At 47.7% G+C, this 20565-nt stretch overlaps 1 protein-coding gene across 1 annotated transcript; it reads left to right on the top strand.

Moving 5' to 3' along the window:
- The first annotated feature begins 21 nt into the window (after window positions 1–21).
- ttc17 (tetratricopeptide repeat domain 17) lies at window positions 22–19023 on the top strand. The gene is made up of 25 exons (XM_072698235.1): window positions 22–209; window positions 774–863; window positions 1418–1587; window positions 2227–2338; window positions 2669–2800; window positions 3487–3596; window positions 4496–4643; window positions 4781–4920; window positions 5051–5211; window positions 5315–5424; window positions 6940–7086; window positions 8207–8322; window positions 8735–8873; window positions 9982–10053; window positions 11648–11872; window positions 11992–12178; window positions 13956–14093; window positions 14475–14737; window positions 14825–14975; window positions 15892–16012; window positions 16646–16805; window positions 16904–16987; window positions 17131–17250; window positions 17430–17573; window positions 18535–19023. The coding sequence occupies exons 1-25, from the start codon at window positions 51–53 to the stop codon at window positions 18664–18666; spliced, it is 3531 nt and encodes a 1176-aa protein (XP_072554336.1). The 5' UTR covers window positions 22–50; the 3' UTR covers window positions 18667–19023.
- The last annotated feature ends 1542 nt before the right edge of the window (window positions 19024–20565 follow it).

The raw sequence follows: 20565 nt of genomic DNA, 5'->3' as shown, positions 1-20565 counted from the left end.
CGTATTTCCGTTTCCGGTTTCAATATGCGCCTGCAAAGCAGAGAGAAAAAATGGCGGATCACAGGAGGAGCTGCTTAGGGTCCCGGCGACTTTTCGGTTTGCGACAGACAGTCACGTTTATGTTTGCCATTGTTGGTTTTCTTTCTGTCGAGCCCGGAAGCGCCACCACTCATTGGGTTGTGACAGAGGATGGGAAAATTCAACAGCAAGTACGATGCCAGCCTTATTTTATCGACAGATTAGCGCAGGTTAGCCGATTAGCCAGCTAGCCGATCGATGACCGTCAAAATAGCATTGGTTGGCTGGCTGGATAACTGGGTAATTATAACAGTGGCACAAAACATAAATTTGGTCAGTGTCGACTGTTGTACGTGGAACCTCTACTAAATAGTTGCATGCAGAGGGGTTCAAAGATGTAGTTACATCTGGACGTGATTTAATCAGAGGTGTTTATATAACGTTCTACACACAGCAATGTATTTTTGAAAGAAATTTAATGGCAGCCGTGTCATTCATTTGGAAAGTTTCCAAAACAGTTATGCATCTGCATTACTTAATAAAAATGTAGCCATCGTTCAGAATGACGCCGGCTACATGCAGTCTAACGTGATTTCGATTAGATACGCGAACCTCCGTTATCCTTGTACCTAGATCTAGTAGTACGGCTTGTACATAATGAAGTACAAATGAACTTTAACTTTTACTGTTTAACTTTTGATCATCAACGCAACTTTGGTCCAAGGTTAGATTTAACCCGGCGTCTGGTTTTGTAGGTGGATTCGCCCATGAACCTGAAACACCCACACGATCTTGTTATTTTCATGAGACAAGAGACCCGTGTGAACTACCTCAAGGACCTGGAGGTAAGATGCACCGAGTCCTGCAGTGGTTAAGAAAGTTTATCCATCCAGTTTGCGTACCTGCTTGTCTTAACAGACATAAACATCTTTCTCTTATTTTCTGTCCTTATGCTCTTGGTATGACACCTGACCAGGTGGAAAGTTCAGAACCAGAAAATATAAACCCAGATCAAGGTTTTGTTCCAACCGGCCAGTTAAGTATACAGGGTCACAGTCACAGAGTACTCAACTGTTTGGTTGAAACAAAACCTTGGTCTGGATTTGTACTTTCTTGATCTGAGTTTACCACCTCTGCTCCTAACCCAAATTGCTTGAATAGGGGAGAGTTTTATGGAACAGCGATTTTGGAGAACTGTGCCTGTTAATCTAATTATCTATTAATGATATAACTCTGAACAGTCTTTGGTGATGACTGTGAATATTCTCCTGTTGCTGGGATTTAAGTAGATGGATTTAGGTCTTTTGTTTTAGTAACAATCTCTTGCCTGCAAAAGCCGCTTCACAGCTGTAGTACTAGTCCTGCCTAATTCCCCCCCCCCCCCCCATGTTTGGTGCAGAAGCAGCTTGTCGCCCAGAAGATCCACATTGAGGAGAATGAGGACCGGGATACTGGGCTGGAGCAGCGGCATTACAAGGAGGACCCCGACTGCATGACAGCCAAGGTGCCTCTGGGGGACCTGGACCTGTACGATGGCACCTACATCTCTCTGGAGAGCAAAGACATCAGGTAGGATGTACTTGAAGCTGTTCTACCTGCAGGCTCAATCTGACACAACCAGGGGCTGTTCCATGAAGCAGCATTTCTGATCATCCAATAGGAATGCTCCTTACCTAAACTCTAATTGGACGATTATGACTGAAACACCCACACAGATGATTATGATGATAACACTAAGGCTGAGCATGAAGTGCCCCAAAGACTGTTGATTTAATTCCTGTTTAATGTAATATTATTGGATGAAGGTAACAGTGTTTAAAGTCAAGGATCAAACGCTCGATTTCTGGGAGGGACATTGCTGTTTCTGGATATTCTGCATCGTCAGCATCCTTCCCAGCGGAATGAATGGGTGACAGTGAGCTGCGCGTGATAAGATGGGCTTGTCAGGTTTTCATATGCTGGCTGTTTAGCTGAGGGTACATTTACCTTAGTTATTTTGACTGTGGTGCAGTTTCATTTAGTTTGCCCTGCTTTGGTTACTGAAGGCCTGGTACTCCAGGTCAGAACTTGGAAGCCGCTGCATAGAGGTATAGAGTTGGCGAGGCTTGTCATGGGAATCCCATTCCGTTGGGCATGTGTGTTTTTTTCTCCCCCTGTGTTTGAATCTTGGGTCACTATGTGAGAGGAATATGTCCCGATTCCCGGCAGCCCGGAGGACTATGTGGATTTCCGAGCACCGTTACCTCCAGGGCTGGAGAAGCCGGACTGCGGCAGGATTCTTGAGCTGCCGTACAGCATCCATGCTTTCCAGCACCTCCGGGTGAGCAGAGCAGCTGGTTAGCGGACAGATGCTAAATGGCTAGCAAAGGCTTATTTCCCCAGTGTCCTGTGTTCTTTGAGATGAAGCGACAGCTAAAAATAATTTGTCTAAAATTGTCTAAGAGAATACATGAACTATAAAAAGAGTATTTAACATTTTAATGTAGGTGGATGCATTTTTTGATTGACTTCTTACAGTTTCTCATTTAATGTTTTGGTTTTCTGATTAATCACATCTATTTAAATCTGGGTGCCTATGTTTAGATAGTGGTTATTACCAGTGCAGTGTGCACAGGCTTACCAGGATGACGCACGGGTACTGTGTCCACAGGGCATACAGGAGCGCGGGAACCTGACGTCCCCACTGCTCTCCAAGGAGGACCCCATCTTCATCGCCCTGTCCAATAAGCTGGGTCGCAGCGTGGACGAGGCAGGTCACCGGATACACCAGGGTCTGCTGAGGGTAAGGTCACACCGGCGTGTGCTTAAGCTGTCATGCTTGGCTTTATACACATTCGTCAAACCAGATCGTACCTGAATCACTAAGGGTGAGGGGTGGGTTCCAGAGGCTTCTGTATGGCACCCGAGTCTCATTCTCCGTTCATCCGGTCCAGCTGTAACTGGGTGGGAGCGCAGCTGTCAGGGCTATTAAAGCGGCCACACTCCGTTTAATGCGGCCTAGTGAAGGTCCAGGGTCCAGATCCCTGCTGAACATAGAGTATGGAGGACTTCATTTTGTTCTGGCCTGTGTGCTGCGATACCCACTTATGTAATGTGATGGTTTTTAGCACAGTGACATTTCAGTATAAGCAAAGAATTCAGAAAATGGTGATAAAAAGTTTAAAAAATGGCGAACATTATGACTTAAAGATTATATTATTTTATTATACAGTATACTATACATATGATCATTTTTGCACATAAAATAAAGGGCCGGGTGACTGACTGCGGTCAAAAGTCGACGATGACCTTTATTTTGTAAGCTTTGTTAAGCGCACAGTAGATAAGTTTTATGACAAGTATTGTCATAACTTCCAAGCACAGCATGATGTATAAATGCAGGACGAATGTGTGTGGCTGTTTTAACTGACTGGCAAACTGTCCAATGGGAAGGTATGAAAGTCCATTGTTGTCCCTCTTACATCACAGAACTCCTCCTCCTGGGTGCTTTACAACCTGGCGTCTTTCTACTGGCGCATAAAGAACGAACCCAGACATGCAGTGGACTGCGCGGTCCGGGCCCTGCACTTCTCGCCCAGGTACTTGTGCTGTGCCTTTGTCCTGTGTGATTTTATCCTGATCTTCATTGATCATTGTTGATGTGCAGTGTTGTAAACGCTGAGTATGCCTGTAACCACCAAACCGTTCTGCAGGATGACCAGAAACCACTGATGTCTTTATTGCGTGCCATAGCCTCTGACTGAAAATGGGCCTGTGCATATTTTAATCTTAGCTTCTACTCAGGATTTCTTAACCAGAATAATATGCAGAGCTCGCAGATGAACATGTTAATGTAGGTGGATGCATCCGCTTGACCCTTACGCTTGACCACTTTCAGTTCCCATCCTAAGTATAAACCGCTGCCTTAGCAACGCTTTTGTTTCCGTTTCCCGTCCACCATCTTCTGGCTCCATTTTCCGTTTTGCCGGTATGATGTAACAATTACATAATTTCTTCAAGGCGCTTAACTTGGGGCAGACAGTAAAAAATACACTTCTTGAAAGTCTTGAAGTTTCATTATCTCATAAAGCCATATATAAACAAACTGTCCACCCTTTGTGATATTTAGTGTGACTCAGCATGTTGTGATGTCTATGAACGAGATCGGTTTTCATCCAGGAAACCCCATACTACAATCTATGTAGCGCCTTTATGAATAATGGTGGAAGATGTCTCTTTTTTTGGGTAATAATATGAATTTGGTTAGAGCTAAATAGTCTCCAAGGAGGTGGGTGTCTTGGGTCCGGTTTTGGAAACCCCACAGGAAACTCCCCGGGGATTCCGTGGCGGTATTTCCCCTCCACGTGCCTGTTCTGTACATTCATGCCACTTAATGTCTTTTGGCGCCATCTGCTGACCGGAGCTGTGTGGCTCAGCCCGTGACGCTCTTGAGGGTAGGGAGATGGCGTCGCTGAGCGTGTGGCATATGCGTCCGCAGGCAGCACAAGGACGTGGCGCTGCTGAATATGGCCAACGTCCTGCACCGAGCTCACTTCTCTGCGGACGCCGCCATTCTGGCTCACGCCGCCTTGGACCTCACGGCTGACCTCTTTACCAGCCACTACACGCTGGGGAACATCTACGCCGTGAGTGGGCGGCTCGCAGCGCGGGCCCAGCCGGCACCCGTGTGCCCAGCCGGCACCCGTGTGCCCTGGTCGCCTTTGTGGCTGGGTGCCCTGTGTTCTGTCTGGTCACCACCCCGTGTCCCTTTGTTCCTGTACAGATGCTGGGGGAATATAACCATTCAGTGCTCTGCTATGACCAGGCCTTGCAGGCGCGCTCCGGGATCGAGCAGGCGCTGCGTCGCAAGCACGCAGTCCTCTGCCAGCAGAAGCTGGAGCAGCGACTGGAGGCCCAGCATCGGTAAACGGGGGGGCGCGGGCACGACTTCCACCTCTTCTTCATCCTCATCCTCTTCCTTATCATCACGCAGTCCACACACGGTTAGCGTGTATGCAGGAGGAGAGACTTACGGACAGCGTTACTCACACAGGTCCCTGCAGCGCACGCTGAACGAGCTGAAGGAGTATCAGAAGCAGCATGACCATTACCTCCGCCAGCAGGAGGCGCTGGAGAAACACAAGCTCATTCAGGAGGAGCAGATCCTGCGCAACATCATCCATGAGACGCAGATGGCCAAGGAGGCTCAGCTGGGTGAGGGAGGCGTCCCTCAGTCATCATTACAGCCGTTATCATTCTGCTGATACGGGCTTAGGGAAGCTCATTAGTCACGATGTCCTGTGTGTGTGTGTCACAGGGAACCACCAGGTGTGTCGCTTAGGCCAGCAGGGCTGGCTCCTGTGCCCCTTTGACCTGCCCGTGCGCTACCATCGCGGGGACGTCTTTGAGAGCGTTCACTCAATTCAGGTGACTCTCACTGCTGCCCTTCTTCATTTACTCTTTTTGGAACAAGTTGTTCAGACTGTCAGTTCTTTCACGGGTTACACAAAATAAATCCCAGTGATGTTTGCCCTAAAGCAGAGGTGGGCTATCTTATCCAGAAAGGACTGTTAGGTATGCAGGTTTTCGCTGCAACTCCCTAAATAGATTACTAATTAGAGGACTGATTGGCTGAAGAGTCCTCACACCTGGGTTTGAACAGCTGACCTACTGGTTATCCCAAAACCCTGCATACACACCGGCCCCCTGCGGATAAGACTGCCCGCCCCTGCTCTACAGAGTGGTCAGATGTTTCATGCACATCTGTGGTAACCAGGGTTGGGGCCATTCTGGAATGCATTGATCAATTCCAGTCCATATCAGGAAATGGAACTGGAGTTGGAACTTAAATCTCCCTGAAATTCAAATTCAACTCCAATTCAGTTCCCTGTAGTTTTTTTTTCCAATCCCAGCTCCAGTTCCATTTCCTGATTTGGACTGGAACTGATCAGTGCATTCTGGAATGGCCCCAACCCTGCTGGCAACAATTATTTCTTATAAGCCACTAATAGGTGCTTTCCCACCGGAGTTCAGAAAACCTTGTTTCTGGTTCCGACTTCCTGGGCCATCTCGACCCGGGAACTTGTGCATTTCCTGGTCACTTCCGTGTGTCGCTGTCTCACCACACATCAGGAACTGTGAGCTTTATGCTAAATAAGCCTAAGAGACACGAAAAGTTCCTAGGTTAAGCGTCACGCATATTTTCACGATTTCACTCCAAAACGAAGGAGCATGAAGACGTCATTGTGTTAGTTATTTGTTAGTTACTAAGGGGATTGATTGCATGGTCCGAAAATACAGGACAAGTTGCGTCCCATGTTATTTCAAAACAGGACATGGCATTTTATTTAGACGACCCGTGACATATATGTAATTCATTATCAAATCTGGCCAGCAGGTCAATCTTTAATTTTCCACAGAATAAAAACAATGTAACGTTATTGTGCTAATAAGTGCTGGCAAGTTTCACCATCGGCGTCATTAGACAAAATTATATTGGTTATTGATTGAATTTTCTGATGCACAAATATGGAGATGCAAGCAAAAATGTAACTCAGATATTAAATGTAACTCAGATATGAAAATAATTTCATCTACATTGGTTATGGTCAATCAGTCAGCAAAGTTTATCGCTATACGCCACATTGAGTAGTTTCAGGTACAGCAATAAGTGCCTACGCCTGTGTAGGGACGCAAAAAAAGGTTCTGGAACTACCTAGGACCTACAGTCAGACAGTTCCTGTAATGGGAATTTGACAAATTCCTGAAAAGGTTCTGGTCCCTGGTTCTGCTGGGAAAGCGGCTAACATGTTGCTGGACCTCGCATGGTTTTTATCGGCGGTCCCTGTAGATGACTTTGTTTCTGTAGCACTTTGCATTAAAGAGGCTTCCTCAGGCACCCATTTCCTGAATATCTGACAGCCCCCCCCCCTTTCTGTGCAGTTCGGCGATGGGATGTCTGTGGCTGGTAGTACGGCCATGAGTTCAGAGCTCACCCTCAACGAGACACGTCGGCCCCAACCCTACGCCTCCGTATCGGGGGGGGAGGAGCTCACCTCCCTCTGGGACAGGGAGGCGTCATCTTCGGCGGTGAGCACAGCGTGCGTGTGAGAGGAAGAGGGGGAGCGTGAGATGGGATTGTCAGTGCGTGAGAGTGAGTGAGGTCATTGCGTGTGTGTGTGTGTGTGTGTGTGTGTGTGTGTGTAACATGGAAGACAGCTGGGTTCTCTGACCTCACATTACAACGTTTTCAGTTGCGACTTTGATGATCTTGATGACTGTTCCTCAGCGACTGTAGTGAGCTCTTCGCACATAGCGTGTTAAATAACGAGCGTGAACCTGCACGCCTTGTCAGGCGGCTAATTACTGCAGGAGACGGTACTCGCTGCCATGCGGGCAGGTGCGGCGCCGGGCTGGACGTCAGCTGTCAGCGCTGACGCACCGCGGACGTGGGAAGGCGTCTTCGCACATCCCCAGCGCGTTCCAGCTGGGCTGGGGGACGCGCAAATTTGCCGAAAAATCAGCTCGCGTAATCTCCACCAGTGTTTGCAGATTCGTTTTTAGCGCTTAACTGTGCTCCATGAGGTGTCCTAAGATGGCCAAGTTGCTAAAACAGTGACAGTAGCCGGTGGGCTTAATCATTTCTTTCTCTAGTCTCATGTGGGAGGCATTTTGTGACACATGCTGTATTTGACAGCCTTAAAGGGGTAGTTCAACCCGAAACTGAAAAGGAAATGTGTTCGAGGGACTTTACTGCTATTTATCCATCTAGGTTGTTTTGCTGGGAGTTGGCTAGTTTTGGAGATGTCGACCATAGAAATGTCGGCCTTCTCTCGAATGTAATGGGAGTGAATGGCATTCTTTCTGTGGTGATTAAATCATCAGAAAAATGCATTTGGAAAATTCAACAGAAGTGTCTCTTAGCAGAAATCATGACCCGGTTATTGATGATAATCCACAGACTTTGTAGTGAGCAGTTTAATGTAGGAATTATTTTCTTCCTCCGAACTCCACACCAATTGTATCGCTTGAATACTAGGCAACTCCCAGCAGAACAACCTAGATGAATAGGTAGCACTAAACCCCCCCCCCCAAATACATCTTTTCCAGTTTTGGGGTGAACTGCCGCTTTAAAGGTCCGAGTACTGTCCAATTGTGCCGCGTCCGGTGTGTTGAGTGGACACTCACAGTCAGTGGTGTCTCCAAGCAGGAGAGCCAGGCTGAGTTGTGGCCGAGGAGAGCAGACTGTGCCGACCGATTCCCAGCCGTGCCCCCGGCTCACCTGCTACCCACCTTTTACCTCGAACCTGAGACCCGCGGCTTCAGGTGAGGAGTATGGAGGTTGTTCACTGGACCCCAGGATGATGTTGAATTCAGTCGATGTGTGAACAGTGTGCTATCTACACAAACTGCATCCAACTCGGAGGCAGGCAAAGTCTTTAACCTCCTCACTCCCTTCGGAGATATTTATGGATTTCATTGAAAGTTTAATTTCCCCAAATTCTTGTCTCTACAACTCTATTTCCCAGTTTACAGTAATGCTTTCTGAAAATACCTAACTGTGATCTAAACTTAGAACCTAAATCTTACTTGTTACTTTGGGAAATAAGTATTTAGTACGATATAAATTAGTAAATAATTTTTGATCCATGCATTTGAAATTTCCAGGCCGCTGTGAAGTTCCCCGGAGCCTCTGTGGACTCTTACACTGTGTTTGACCTTTGACCCTTTCTCCCAGGCTTCGCAGCATACTGTACAAGGATTTGTCCCCAGCCACTGTGCCGGTCACCCCAAGCTGTGGGCCTGGTCCCCAGCCTCTTCCCCAGGACCTGCCACTGCCAGTGGGGCGGCAGCTTCCAGATGCCCAAGCCTCCCAGGTGAGTCCCAGTAGCTCAGGTGCCTGCATAGCTCACGGCGGCCTCCATCTGGCCAGGGTTTACATTTCGAGTTGTCTTATTTACCTTTCTGCAAAGTGATTGAGCACCTTCTTCAAGGGTACAACAGCAGACTACTCTTGCAGGATCAGGATGTTCTTGAGCTAGGTGTAACTGTTCGGAAAGGAAGGAAGCAGTGTTTGATGAAGTAGGAGGTCAGATGTGAAACAATGATCCAAAATTGGCACTCCTCTTGTAATCTAGGCTTCTAAATATAATTAGGTCAGTAAATGTTCATCCCTGGTCACTCAGTGGTAGCGCTGTTCCCTGTGATTTAAAACCCTGCCTTTTAGCTATCTGAATGTCCAGGATGCCGAGGGCTGTGTCCTGTGCTTGAATAGGCACTAGACTCACCGTGGCTTCATACACCTATTTCTGCTATAATGCAGTTGATGCATTCCTTTGATGCAGTATTAAAGTAATACGTAGGATAATGGAAAAATCAGGGTTACTAGAATACTCAAGTCACTCAAATGCCTCACCAAAAATTTACTATATTCAATAATTTCAAATCACAATTTTTTTTTTTTTTTTTTTAGTGTTTTATGTTGAACGCCTGAATTTTTGTTAAAGACCCTTCTTAAACACTTTTTGTTATGGACACTCACATAGCAGCAGAACTCTGGGGTATAAAATGGCTGATGTGTTGGGTGGAGCCGTCTCTGCTGACCTGTGACATCATGATGTGTTGGGGTGTCTTGGGCGGGGCCTTCTGTGTTGACCTGTGACATCATGATGTGTTGGGGTGTCTTGGGCAGGGCCTTCCGTGTTGACCTGTGACATCATGATGTGTTGGGGTATCTTGGGCGGGGCCTTCTGTGTTGACCTGTGACATCATGACATGTTGGGGTGTCTTGGGCGGGGCCTTCTGTGTTGACCTGTGACATCATGAGATGTTGGGGTGTCCTGGGCGGGGCCTTCTGTGTTGACTTTTGATGTCATGATGTGTTGGGCCGTATTGGGCAGAGCGTATTGTGTTTTGACCAATAACATTATAATATGTTGTGCGGGGCCTTCTCTGCTAACATGTGACGTTGCGCCGTTTCTCCAGGTGCTTCTGTCTCGCTGTGGTGGCCTCAGCATGGACCAGGCCGGATCGCTCATAGCCCAGGCTCTGGAGACGGTGAGAGACACTCAGGGGACTTTATAATGCCGCTGGAGGCTGAAACCTATTGTTAATCCATCATAGATTAATCTTTCACTGCCTCTGGCCCAGAATATCGAAACGGATTGGAATACAGTGGTACCTCAGTTCTCGAACTCATTAGAACTCGAATTTCTTAAAAGTCGAACCAACCAGTTGGAAAAAAATGACCTAGAGCTCGATCTGAATCTCAGAAGTCAAACCGTGAACGCCGACCTAAGATAACTTGTACGCGCGGGGAAATGAGTCATGCCGCACATCTCTCAGCGGAAACAAAGGGTAAAGCTTCAGTCTCAGCCTCGCATTCGCTGTGATAGCATCGTGCATGTTTACACTAGCTGAATACATATACAGTGGTACCTCGGTTCTCGAACTCACTAGAACTCAAATTTCTTGAAAGTCGAACAAACCAGTTTGACCTAGAACTCGATCTGAATATCAGAAGTCGAACCGTGAATGCTGACCTAATATAAATTGTACGCGCCAGGAAATGAGTCGTACTACAATGCAATTCTTACTTGAATGCCTTCTTCACAGACTGGACGATTAACTAAATAAAGCAGCGCAACATTACAGTAACTAACAATAAATAAACCACCAACTTACGTGTACTATTACAGCATTTATGTCATTTATTTAAACTTTATTTTACCAGGTAAATTAACTGAAAACCAGTTCTCACTGCTTTACGTGATATTCGGGAGAAATAGCAGATTACCCATCGGAACTGCCTGGTATACAAACGTCATTGTATCCATTGGTTTCAGTTTGTGCAGCCGGGTGAGAGGTCGCAATGCATCTAACCATAATGCATTGCGTCAGGATCAGAATGCGTTGCTTTAAGCCAGCGCTGTAAGCAAGTCGAATGCACCCAATGACCGGACTGGGGAAACAAACTGAAACGCGGACTTAATACAGAGGACTAATGAGAACAACCAGAAACAGCTGATCACATGGGGATCCCACATGAGGTTAACGAGGGGGCGTGGCACACGGAAGGAGCGGACGATCGGGGAAGGACACATTGTTTTATTCAGTTCATTTTGTGTTTAAATTCTAAAAAAAACATATTTAGGTGTAATTTTTTGTGGCAGGGAACCAATTAATTGGTTTTCCATTATTTCTTATGGGGAATATTCTATCACAACTCGAACATTTTAGGATTCGATTCGAGTTCTGAACGGATTAAATTTGAGTTCTGAGGTACCACTGTATTTGCAAAGTGATTGAAATGAAAAATTGGTCAGCAGTATTGTGACAAGAAGTATGGGCTAATATTCTCCCAGTTTGTCCAACCTCTTATCCCGTAGTAGCGTAATAAACTACACTGCAGATATTGAAAGCTCTGGTCCTGTACAGTAAAACAAGGTAATTTGCTTAGTAGTTCAGGAATATCTGTGATGTTTGGTCTCTCAGATTTCTTTGAAAATCGGACAGCAGTTTTATCGACGTAGGACAGTCACACCTTGAACAGTACATTAACTCCCAAACTCTAGGAACGGGCGATTTTTGAACAGGTAACACTGTGGATAAATGAACTAAAATAATTGCAAGATGTCTCTCCTCATGACAGTCTAGCGCCCCCCGGTGGCTCGTGCAGAATGAGGCGGCACTGTTCTGGCGTGCCAAAGGGAATGCCACCCGCGCGCTGTCCTGCCTGCGCCACGCCCTGCGTGCGGCCCCACCGCAGCATCGTGACCTCTGCCTGCTCAATGCCGCCAATCTGCTACTGCACCATGGACTGCCAGAGGAAGCCGACCCTCTGCTGCGGGAGGCTTTGGCTCTCAATGCTTCTGAGGTATTGCTACTAGGGGGCGCCCTTTTGTAGAGTCGAAGCAAATGCTATACCAGGTAGTTTCTGATATGCTTGGTGAAAGGAGATCAAACCTGACCCCTGACCCCTGTCCACCTCCCCAGCCTCTGTCCTTGCTGAGCCAGGTCACCATGTACCTCTCCCAGGGGAACCTCAGAGCCGCACTGGGGGTGTTTCGTCGTGCTCTGTCCCTGCAGGCCAGCTGTGGGCAGTGTCGCACCAGCCTGCCCCTCCTGCGCTGCCTGCAGTTCTACCCGTTCCTGTACAACCTGACACGCCCCCCCTGTCCCGGTAAGCCCCTACCCCCCAGCTGGGCCAAGTCTGAACTGTGACATCAGTTGGTTTTAATGGAGCTCTTTAAAGTCATGTGCTGTCCACGCAGCGCAAAGTGTGGTAAAGTTACAGCGAAGCACGGCAACTCCCGGGGTCCGACTGGGTGCCTGGCGTGCTACATGTGCCGATTGTGCTACATGCAGCGGCAGAACGCCTTCAGTGCAGAGCAGGTTGTGGCCCCGCCCACCCCAGTCAGCTTTGGATGTCTACAGCTTGTGGGTGTGGTTAGTGTGGGCGTGGCTAGCAAAGAGATTGCTCTGCGGAACACCAGGAACCTGCAGCCTGTGTGTGTGCACACACACCTTTCCTTCCCTGCCCTTGCCCTCCCTATCACCTCCCTGTGATCTCCATCAGACTCCTCAAGCTCCTTCATGCTCCTTGGTGGGGAGATTCAAGCCCTGGGACCTCGATTCCTTTCAGCAACCCCCCCCCCCCACGGGGCTGCTCGGTCCTCGCCTTTATGCAGACACTCCCCCTACCCCTGGTGATGGGGGGGGGGTTAGATCAAGGCTTTGAAGCCAGAGGAGAAATCAGGCGCTCAGTAATTGAAGTGGCTAAAAATAGCACCTTCCTTATTTAGCCTGCAGACTGCTTTATTTTTTGCACCGGAGTGGAAGGACTGATCGTGCCCGACGCATGCAGGCGTCTCGCATCGCCCGCCTGTGCCCCAAAACATGCTGTTCTTACCTCCTCCCTGCAGCTCTCGCCCACGTGACCTGCCATGACATCACGTGGCAGCCACCTTTCCATGCCAGTCAGCGGACTTCCAAGTAGCCAATGAATGTATTGGGATTTATACACTGCCTGGCCAAAAAAAAGTCATTTGAATTTTTTGTTGGGCCTCCTTTAGCTTTGATTATGGCGCACATTTGTCATGCCATTGTTTCCACAAGCTTATGCAACATCTCATCCTTTATTTTCATCCAGATTTGCATTCATTTCTCACCGAGATCCTGTATTGACAAATGAGTTGAACCTCCATAAAGCCTCCTTCAGCACATCCCAAAGACCTTCAGTGAGGTTAAGGTCACAACTCATTTGGTGAAAATGATTCCTCATGCTCCCTGAACCACTTTTTGACAATTCAAACCCAATGAATCTTGGCATTCTTGTCCTGGAATATGCCCATGCCAACAGGGAAGAAAAAATCCATTGATGATGAATGGAGGTGTAACCTGGCCATTCAGTAGATTCAGGTACTTAGCTGACTTCACTTTATTGCTGCATAACATTGCTGAGCTGTAATAATGATCCAGTCATTGGCTCTTAAGTATTTGCTGATTTAAATTCAATTTTTTGGCCAGGCAGTGTATCATTGCATCTATAAAACATTAGCTGAATTCTGATTGGTTCAAAATATATACATGCCCGGATGTAGTGTGCAGATGTGAATGATGGGTTTTCCCTTTAATGGGCCCCATTTATATGTTTCCACATGCTGTGTCCATGCAGTCCTGCATATGTGTGCCAGGTTCAGCAGTGGAAGTAGGAGACCTAGGAGAATTGCCAGGTTGGGTCGTACAGGAACCTGTGATTTTGGACACAATACAAGCCCAAGGGGACCTGGGTCACAGTCTCCAGTGGGGGGCCAGCAGCCTTACAAGTCGATTGAGGATGATATGAGGACATAAGCAGTTCATTATGCCATCGATCAGAGTTGTCTCCGAAAACATGCGTGCATGTGTTTGTGTGTGCGTGCATGTGTGCCCACCTGTGCATGCATGCCCTTGTGCAGATGGCTCTCGGTGCGTCGAAGATGACCATGAGCTGGCGCAGGAAGGGGAGGCCAGACACTCTGGGGAGAACACAGACCAGGGTGCAGCGACCCAGCCTGTGTCTATCCAGACCGATGAGGACCCCCTCCTCTTCGAGAGTAAGACCCCCTTTTCACATCTGCCTGGATTCTGGTGGCACTGCGGTCTGCCTCAGCATCTGGAATGGAATGGAATGGATTTGTAATGCAGATTTTTCTCAAGATAATGCTAATTCAATGCTAGTGCAACATTGAGATTCTCACAGACATGCTAGCAGAAATTAGCACATAGTACATCATGATGTACACCGTGTAGACAGTAAATAAGCCTCTCTTCTTCCAAACCCGCTAACACCTTTACCGAGGCGACCCTTCTGCAGTGGAAAACCAAAGTGAGCTGGAGCTGCGCTGTAACTAGTCTTTCTTCGCGATATGGCAGTTCCCGTATGCCAGTGGAAAAGCGCTGTTTGTCTTTCTCTCTTGTTCTGTCCTGACCCTCAGCTCCCCAGGCAGTGGTACTTGATAGTAACGGGTCCGGGGAACTCGGGCAACAGGACAGAAATCACCGGCCAGAGGTGAAGGGTGAGGAGGAAGCACGGCAGCTGAAGGAGGAGCTGATGGGGGCCTTTGAGGGGGCACTGGATGGAGGGGGCCCACGTGGCGACCTCAGGGGCATCCGCGTTCTGCAGAGCGATGGTGGCATGGCCGGGCAAAGTGGTGGGCCCTGCTTTGGAAACTGCGAGGACGACGAGGGTGCGGAATGGGTACGTGGTCCATCAGCAGTGGGCTGGGAACATGATGGTCGTCACTGGGGTGTTTAATGTATATGGGGTGGTGGGATCTCTTTCCAGATCACATTCCAGGTGAAGCGAGTGCGGAAGCCCAAGGCAGAGTCGTCAGAGAATGTGATCGGGGAGGAAGAGCCCCACCAGGAGGAGCCGCCCATCAGACATTCCATCCTAGAGATTAGCGGGCCCACTATCCCCTCCCCAGGACCATCAGGTATGTCCCTGCTCTGTATGACAGGTGAAACTGGACAACCTCCACTAGGTGGAGCTCCACTGTGGGGCAGGTAATCACATGACCTCCACACCTGGCCTGGACATGATGCTAATCAACTAACAAATTTAATATAGACTATTAACTTTTGTTCCCGTACATTTAAATGAGATTATTAACGTCCGTTCCTGATGTTGCAGTAATATTTCCAAAATAGCAAATGCATATTTTAAAAGAGATGATTAAAGTCAGTTCCCAATGTTGCACTAATGTCATGTCCAGCGCTATTGCGGACGTCATGTGATTTCAAGCCAACTAGTGGAGATAACGCCTCCACTACCATCATGCCATCATGTCCAGGCCAGGGGTGGAGGTCATGTGATTTCTGGCCCCCTCAGTGGAGTTCCTCCAGGCGGAGGTTGCACAGTGTTCTGCAGCCAGATCCTCTTGCTACATGAGCACCTATATGCTAATGTTAACATGAGCACTTGTATGCTAACACTAATATGAGAACCTGTAAGCTAACACTAGAATGAGCCCCTGTATGCTAACATTAGCATGAATCCCAATATGGTAACATTAGAATGAGCCCCTGTATGCTAACACTAATATGAGAACCTGTATGCTAACATTAGCATGAGTCCCTGTATGCTAACATTAGAATGAGCCCCTGTATGCTAACACTAATATGAGAACCTGTATGCTAACATTAGCATGAGTCCCTGTATGCTAACATTAGCATGAGTCCCTGTATGCTAACATTAGCATGAGCCCCTGCATGCTACGTAACACTAACATGGCCATGGTACTTGTGCTTCTGACGCCCCGAGTTTTACCAGCAGGTTCAATTTAGGTTCAGGCCTGATTGTGTGAAGCCACATGTAAATTTTCGGGCCTGACAAAAACTCTGGCCCTGTAGGACGATGGCGGGACTACGCGGGTCTGGGCTGGCCAGGTCCCGAGGAGTGCCAGCGAACACGGCGGGTAGAGCTGACCACGGTGGCCAGCACCTGGCTGGCTGTGTCAGCCAAAAACATAGAGTGAGTGGCGGTGTGGGGCCACAGCCTCTACCTGCGGCGTAGCATCAGTGTCTGCCTGCAGCGTAACATCAGTGTCTGCCTGCTGCCGTCTCGCTTACATCCATGTCCTGTATGGGGTAAAGAAATGACAACGAGGGCATCTTCCAGGCAGCACAGGGCCAAAGCGCTTACTGTAAAAAGGCCAGTTTTTCAGTCTTTTCTATATATATCTACAGACTGTTACAGCCCAAGACATTAGTTAGTTTGTTATTTTAGTGGTTAGCTTGTTGGTTTGTTTTGCGCATTCAAGCTTTTTCTAGATTAAGGACCGTATGTCCTGGGTGGTGATTCCTGGGCTATTTTCTGCTTCATTTTAAACCTGGTTTAGCACAGTTGGTTATATCATTTTTTACTGTTCCTCTAAAACACAGCATTAATATTTTTTATTAATGATTTTTGTTTTGAAATACCAATATCGAGCTAATGAAGAATTTGAAGTAGAAAGCGGTTCCTGCATGTCCTTCAGTCTTAACATGTTTTAACCTGGTCTTTCACACCAGAGGAATTGACTTTGCCCCCCCCCCCCACCCCAAACATCAGCTTCTTCTGGGGCCTTTTAATCTGACATGTATCTGTACCCCCCCCCCCCCCCAGCATCACGGAGCATATCGACTTCGCCACGCCCCTGCAGGAGCCGGCAGCAGAGCCCGTGTGCAATGCCAACCTCCCCGCCAGCATGCATACCCTGGATCACCTGGGGGGTGTTTCTAACCGTGCGGGCATCCACTACACAGGCGAGAGCCAGCTTCGTGAGGTAGCCCCCCCCTCCCCGCCCTTGTGTGTGCCGGTTGCTCAGATCTCCGACCATTGGGCCGCACCCATATGACAGCTTCTCTTGCCCTCCCTCTTCAGGTTCTGCAAAATCTGGGCAAGGACAAGTTCTCCCCCCAGTCCTTTGAGCTGGTGGGCACCCGCATCGCCAAGGTTCTAGAGAAGGTAGGTTATGTGATTCTGATGTGAAGATCAGGTCATATTGGGCAGTGCTCTAACCATCCTGGGGAGGCCATGTCATGTCACGGTGGTGTGTGCACTGTCCCGTCTTAAGTCCTTATAGTGTACATGTTTAACCTTTCCTTCAGAACCAAACATCATGGGTGCTTTCCAGCATGGCTGCTTTGTACTGGCGGGTCAAAGGTCAAGGCAAACGAGCAATTGACTGCCTACGGCAGGCACTCAACCACGCACCACACCACATGAAGGTGAGTTTCTCCATGGGCGCCACTGTCCCTGTCACTCTCTTCCCCCCTAGTCCTCTCTCTTCTTTTCTCGTTTGTTTCCTGCATTCTCAATTCCCATTGGTCAATGGTGCTGTCGCTCAGAGTAAAGTGACCAGACAATGCCAGCAATTGACATAGGGCCTGCCTTACCCTCCCACCAGGACGTGCCGCTCATTAGCCTGGCCAACATCTTCCAGAACGCACGGCTGTGGGAAGATGCTCTGACCGTAGCTCGCATGGCCGTGGAGATTGCGCCACACTTCGTCGTCAACCACTTCACCCTCGCCAACGTCTACATCGCCATGGTAAACTGCCTAAAACGGTCCAACACTCTGAGGGAGCATTTTGTAGGTGTTTGGTGGGATAGTGTGGTCTTGGCTCTTTGAGGATCTCATTCGCTGAGGAGATGGTATGGAGACCTTGACCCATGTCTGCATGTCTCTACCATCATCCAGCTCAAAAGTCTAGGGATGCTATTAGCAATCCATCACAATACCTAATGGAGATGTGAATGAGTCTGCATATCATGGAAAGGGGGGCACTGCATATCTAACTGGAGATTGTCGTATGAAGAAGGTGGTCATATTACAGCTGAGCTGCACAATCCCATCCATCCTTTCTTAGCGTAACACTCCAGCTTGGCTTTTTTTCCTGAGCGTACTTACTGGCAGTTAGTGTGTCTTCTGTGGACTGTGTCGCTTCTCTTTAAGTCACAGGCCCAAGTTCTGTGGCAGTTAAAGTATCGTCACTTTTAGTGCTGTGGTTTTGATCAGTCAGGTGGTAACGTTCAGGTGTATTAAACGGAACTTTAGTGTAACATCCTTGTTTTATTTATTGGTTCCACTCTAAATTTTGGGCTTTACTGGGAAATGGGAAAATGAAGATATATTCTGAATATCGTGTCTCAGATACATATTTTCAGTTAAGGGTCACTTTGTCCACATTTGTTTTAACCTCTAACACTCCTGTTACCACGCCAGCAGACCCACCTTGTGGTGACGCTCAATCCCCTGCCCCCCACACTGAAGCTAGTGGCCCTAATCACATAGCCAATAGGAAGAGAGGCTTCTTGGATCAATACATTTTCCACTGCTCTGTGACTCTACTAAGACCAGAAAACCACAGTAACTTCATGCCTACAGATTTATGCTGTAAATGTGTTTGAAGCTCCCTTGTGACTTTCCGCAGTCCGTCGTCGAGTGGCCGCTGTGTAAACTTACTGCACTGAGCTTCTGATCCCATCCATGCCCCTCTACTTGGCCACAGGAGGAGTTTGAGAAGGCCATGCGGTGGTACGAATCTACGCTGAAGCTGCAGCCGGAGTTTGCCCCGGCCAAAGACCGCCTGCGCAGCATCCAGTGTTACCTGCTCAACAAGAAGGAGCGACGGGCACCCTAGGGTGGCCAGGAAACGTCAAAAGAGGACACAGACACGCACACACAGATGCACGCACACACACACACACACACACACACACATACATGCAACATGGCTTTCATGTAATCCATTTTATTTCAAAAGCTCTCATTTTCTCTGTGGTGGTCAGGGTGATGTAGGCATCACATGTCTGTCAGACGTGATTTGCTCGTAAATCGGACCTCGGAGTAAAACACTGCACACCGGCCGAAACAAAATCCCCTTTCTATCATCCCTAAGGGCCTTTTTTGTCTATAAGCATTTTTGTCTTGGCTCAGTTTAGCTGAGCAACAGTAATTTGTTGGGATTCTGGCAATAAAACATTTTGGGGTCCCGGGAGAGTGTTCTGGTCCTCAGTGGCTTCAGACCCAACGGTTGTCATGGTAACAGTCTCACGCTCCATTTGATACCTGTAGCCACCGGGCTTCGGGGGGGGGGGGATGTCCCAGCGCAGCTCGATCCATAGCCATGCTGTTAAAAACACAGACTTTCCAACTACACCATTGAAAAACCTGCATATTCTTCATTGTGTGCTTGGGAGGGAGGGGGATTAACCTTGATTTTGAGAGTCTGTTCCTGGGTTTTATTTTTATTGCGAAGTCCAGGTCGACCTGAGCCTCAGTATCACTCACTACACCTCCTTTAGTTCCTGATACTCATAATTACTTTTTGGACTATGGTCTGGAAATGGGGAAGCTGTTAAGACCAAACAATAAAAGCTGTTTGTCCACGCTGGCAAGTTCAGTTTTTGTCAGCAGTTTTTTTTAGGCAAATATAGCTCAGAAAATAAGTTTAAAACTTCTATGAAACAGTCAAGTATTTAAGAAACAAGGTCTACATGTGTAATTAGATTTCTTGAATTTAGCCAGTGGAGGTGGCTTCCACAGCCTGGGTTGAAATGGTCTCCATTTTGTCCGAAGGGTCTTCCAGAGTTTAAATCCCTTTCTGAGTTCTGGAGGTTTTGCCTTGCCTCAGACACTTGTGGCATACACTCCCTGTTTGCTCACTCCCTCCTGCATTATTTTTAAAAAAATCTAAAAGCTGAGACTGACTCTTCTCTACCTTCGCCTCGTGAATCCCATCGCTGCGAAGGGGTGGTCCTTTAAAAACCGTCTTCCACGGTGTCAGCTTTGCGGTCGAAGAAGGTGTGGTCAAGCGGGTTTGCCGGTCTCATATGAGGAGCCGCGGTCAGAGTTTCACAAAGGGCTTGGCAATTCCTTCACACACATTCGGAGCAGTCTTCAGTTCTTGTTCAGATTTAAGGTCCTTTTACTTCTTAAATGTTCAAAATGCTCTAGGATACAGTAGACACTATTGACGAATACACTACTGCATCAATACAAGACTGTTGATTCATTTTCTAATGAAAATGGAGATGATTGCATTGCTGTTACCATTAATAAATGAGACCAAACTGCCTTGAGTTCAAATGACAAAAAAATGTATGTTGATCATTTCCACAAAAACATTGTTTCGGCTAACAAATCTGCACTATGCTTGTCTCATATCAGTGAGAAATTGTGGATGAGGAATCAAGATTGTTATGACACTAGTACATTTAAAGCTATTAGCAAAAGCTTTGTTCAGGAGAGATGTCTTTTTTTCTAAATTGGCAAAAGATTGCTGAATTTGTAGCCAATAATTAATATGTTTCGTTCCCACAGCCACGTGACCATTCTACAGTTTCCAGGGAGATTCCTTTTCGTTTTTAATAGCCTTGTATACATTTCCATTTCCATCCACTAGGAGGCAGCCTAAGACTTCTTTTCAGGATTTTCTCGTTACTAAGGTTATTTGTTTTTGTCTAGACAGTGCAGACTTGGAAGGTTCTCTTCTAGACTGAGTTGTGACTGCGCGTCACTCGCCTTTTCCAAGGCTACC

Source organism: Paramormyrops kingsleyae, chromosome 13 (assembly GCF_048594095.1).
Source record: "Paramormyrops kingsleyae isolate MSU_618 chromosome 13, PKINGS_0.4, whole genome shotgun sequence".
Lineage (NCBI taxonomy): Eukaryota > Metazoa > Chordata > Actinopteri > Osteoglossiformes > Mormyridae > Paramormyrops > Paramormyrops kingsleyae.
Note: the sequence above shows the minus strand (reverse complement) of the source record. Positions and strands in the feature narration are given on the sequence as shown.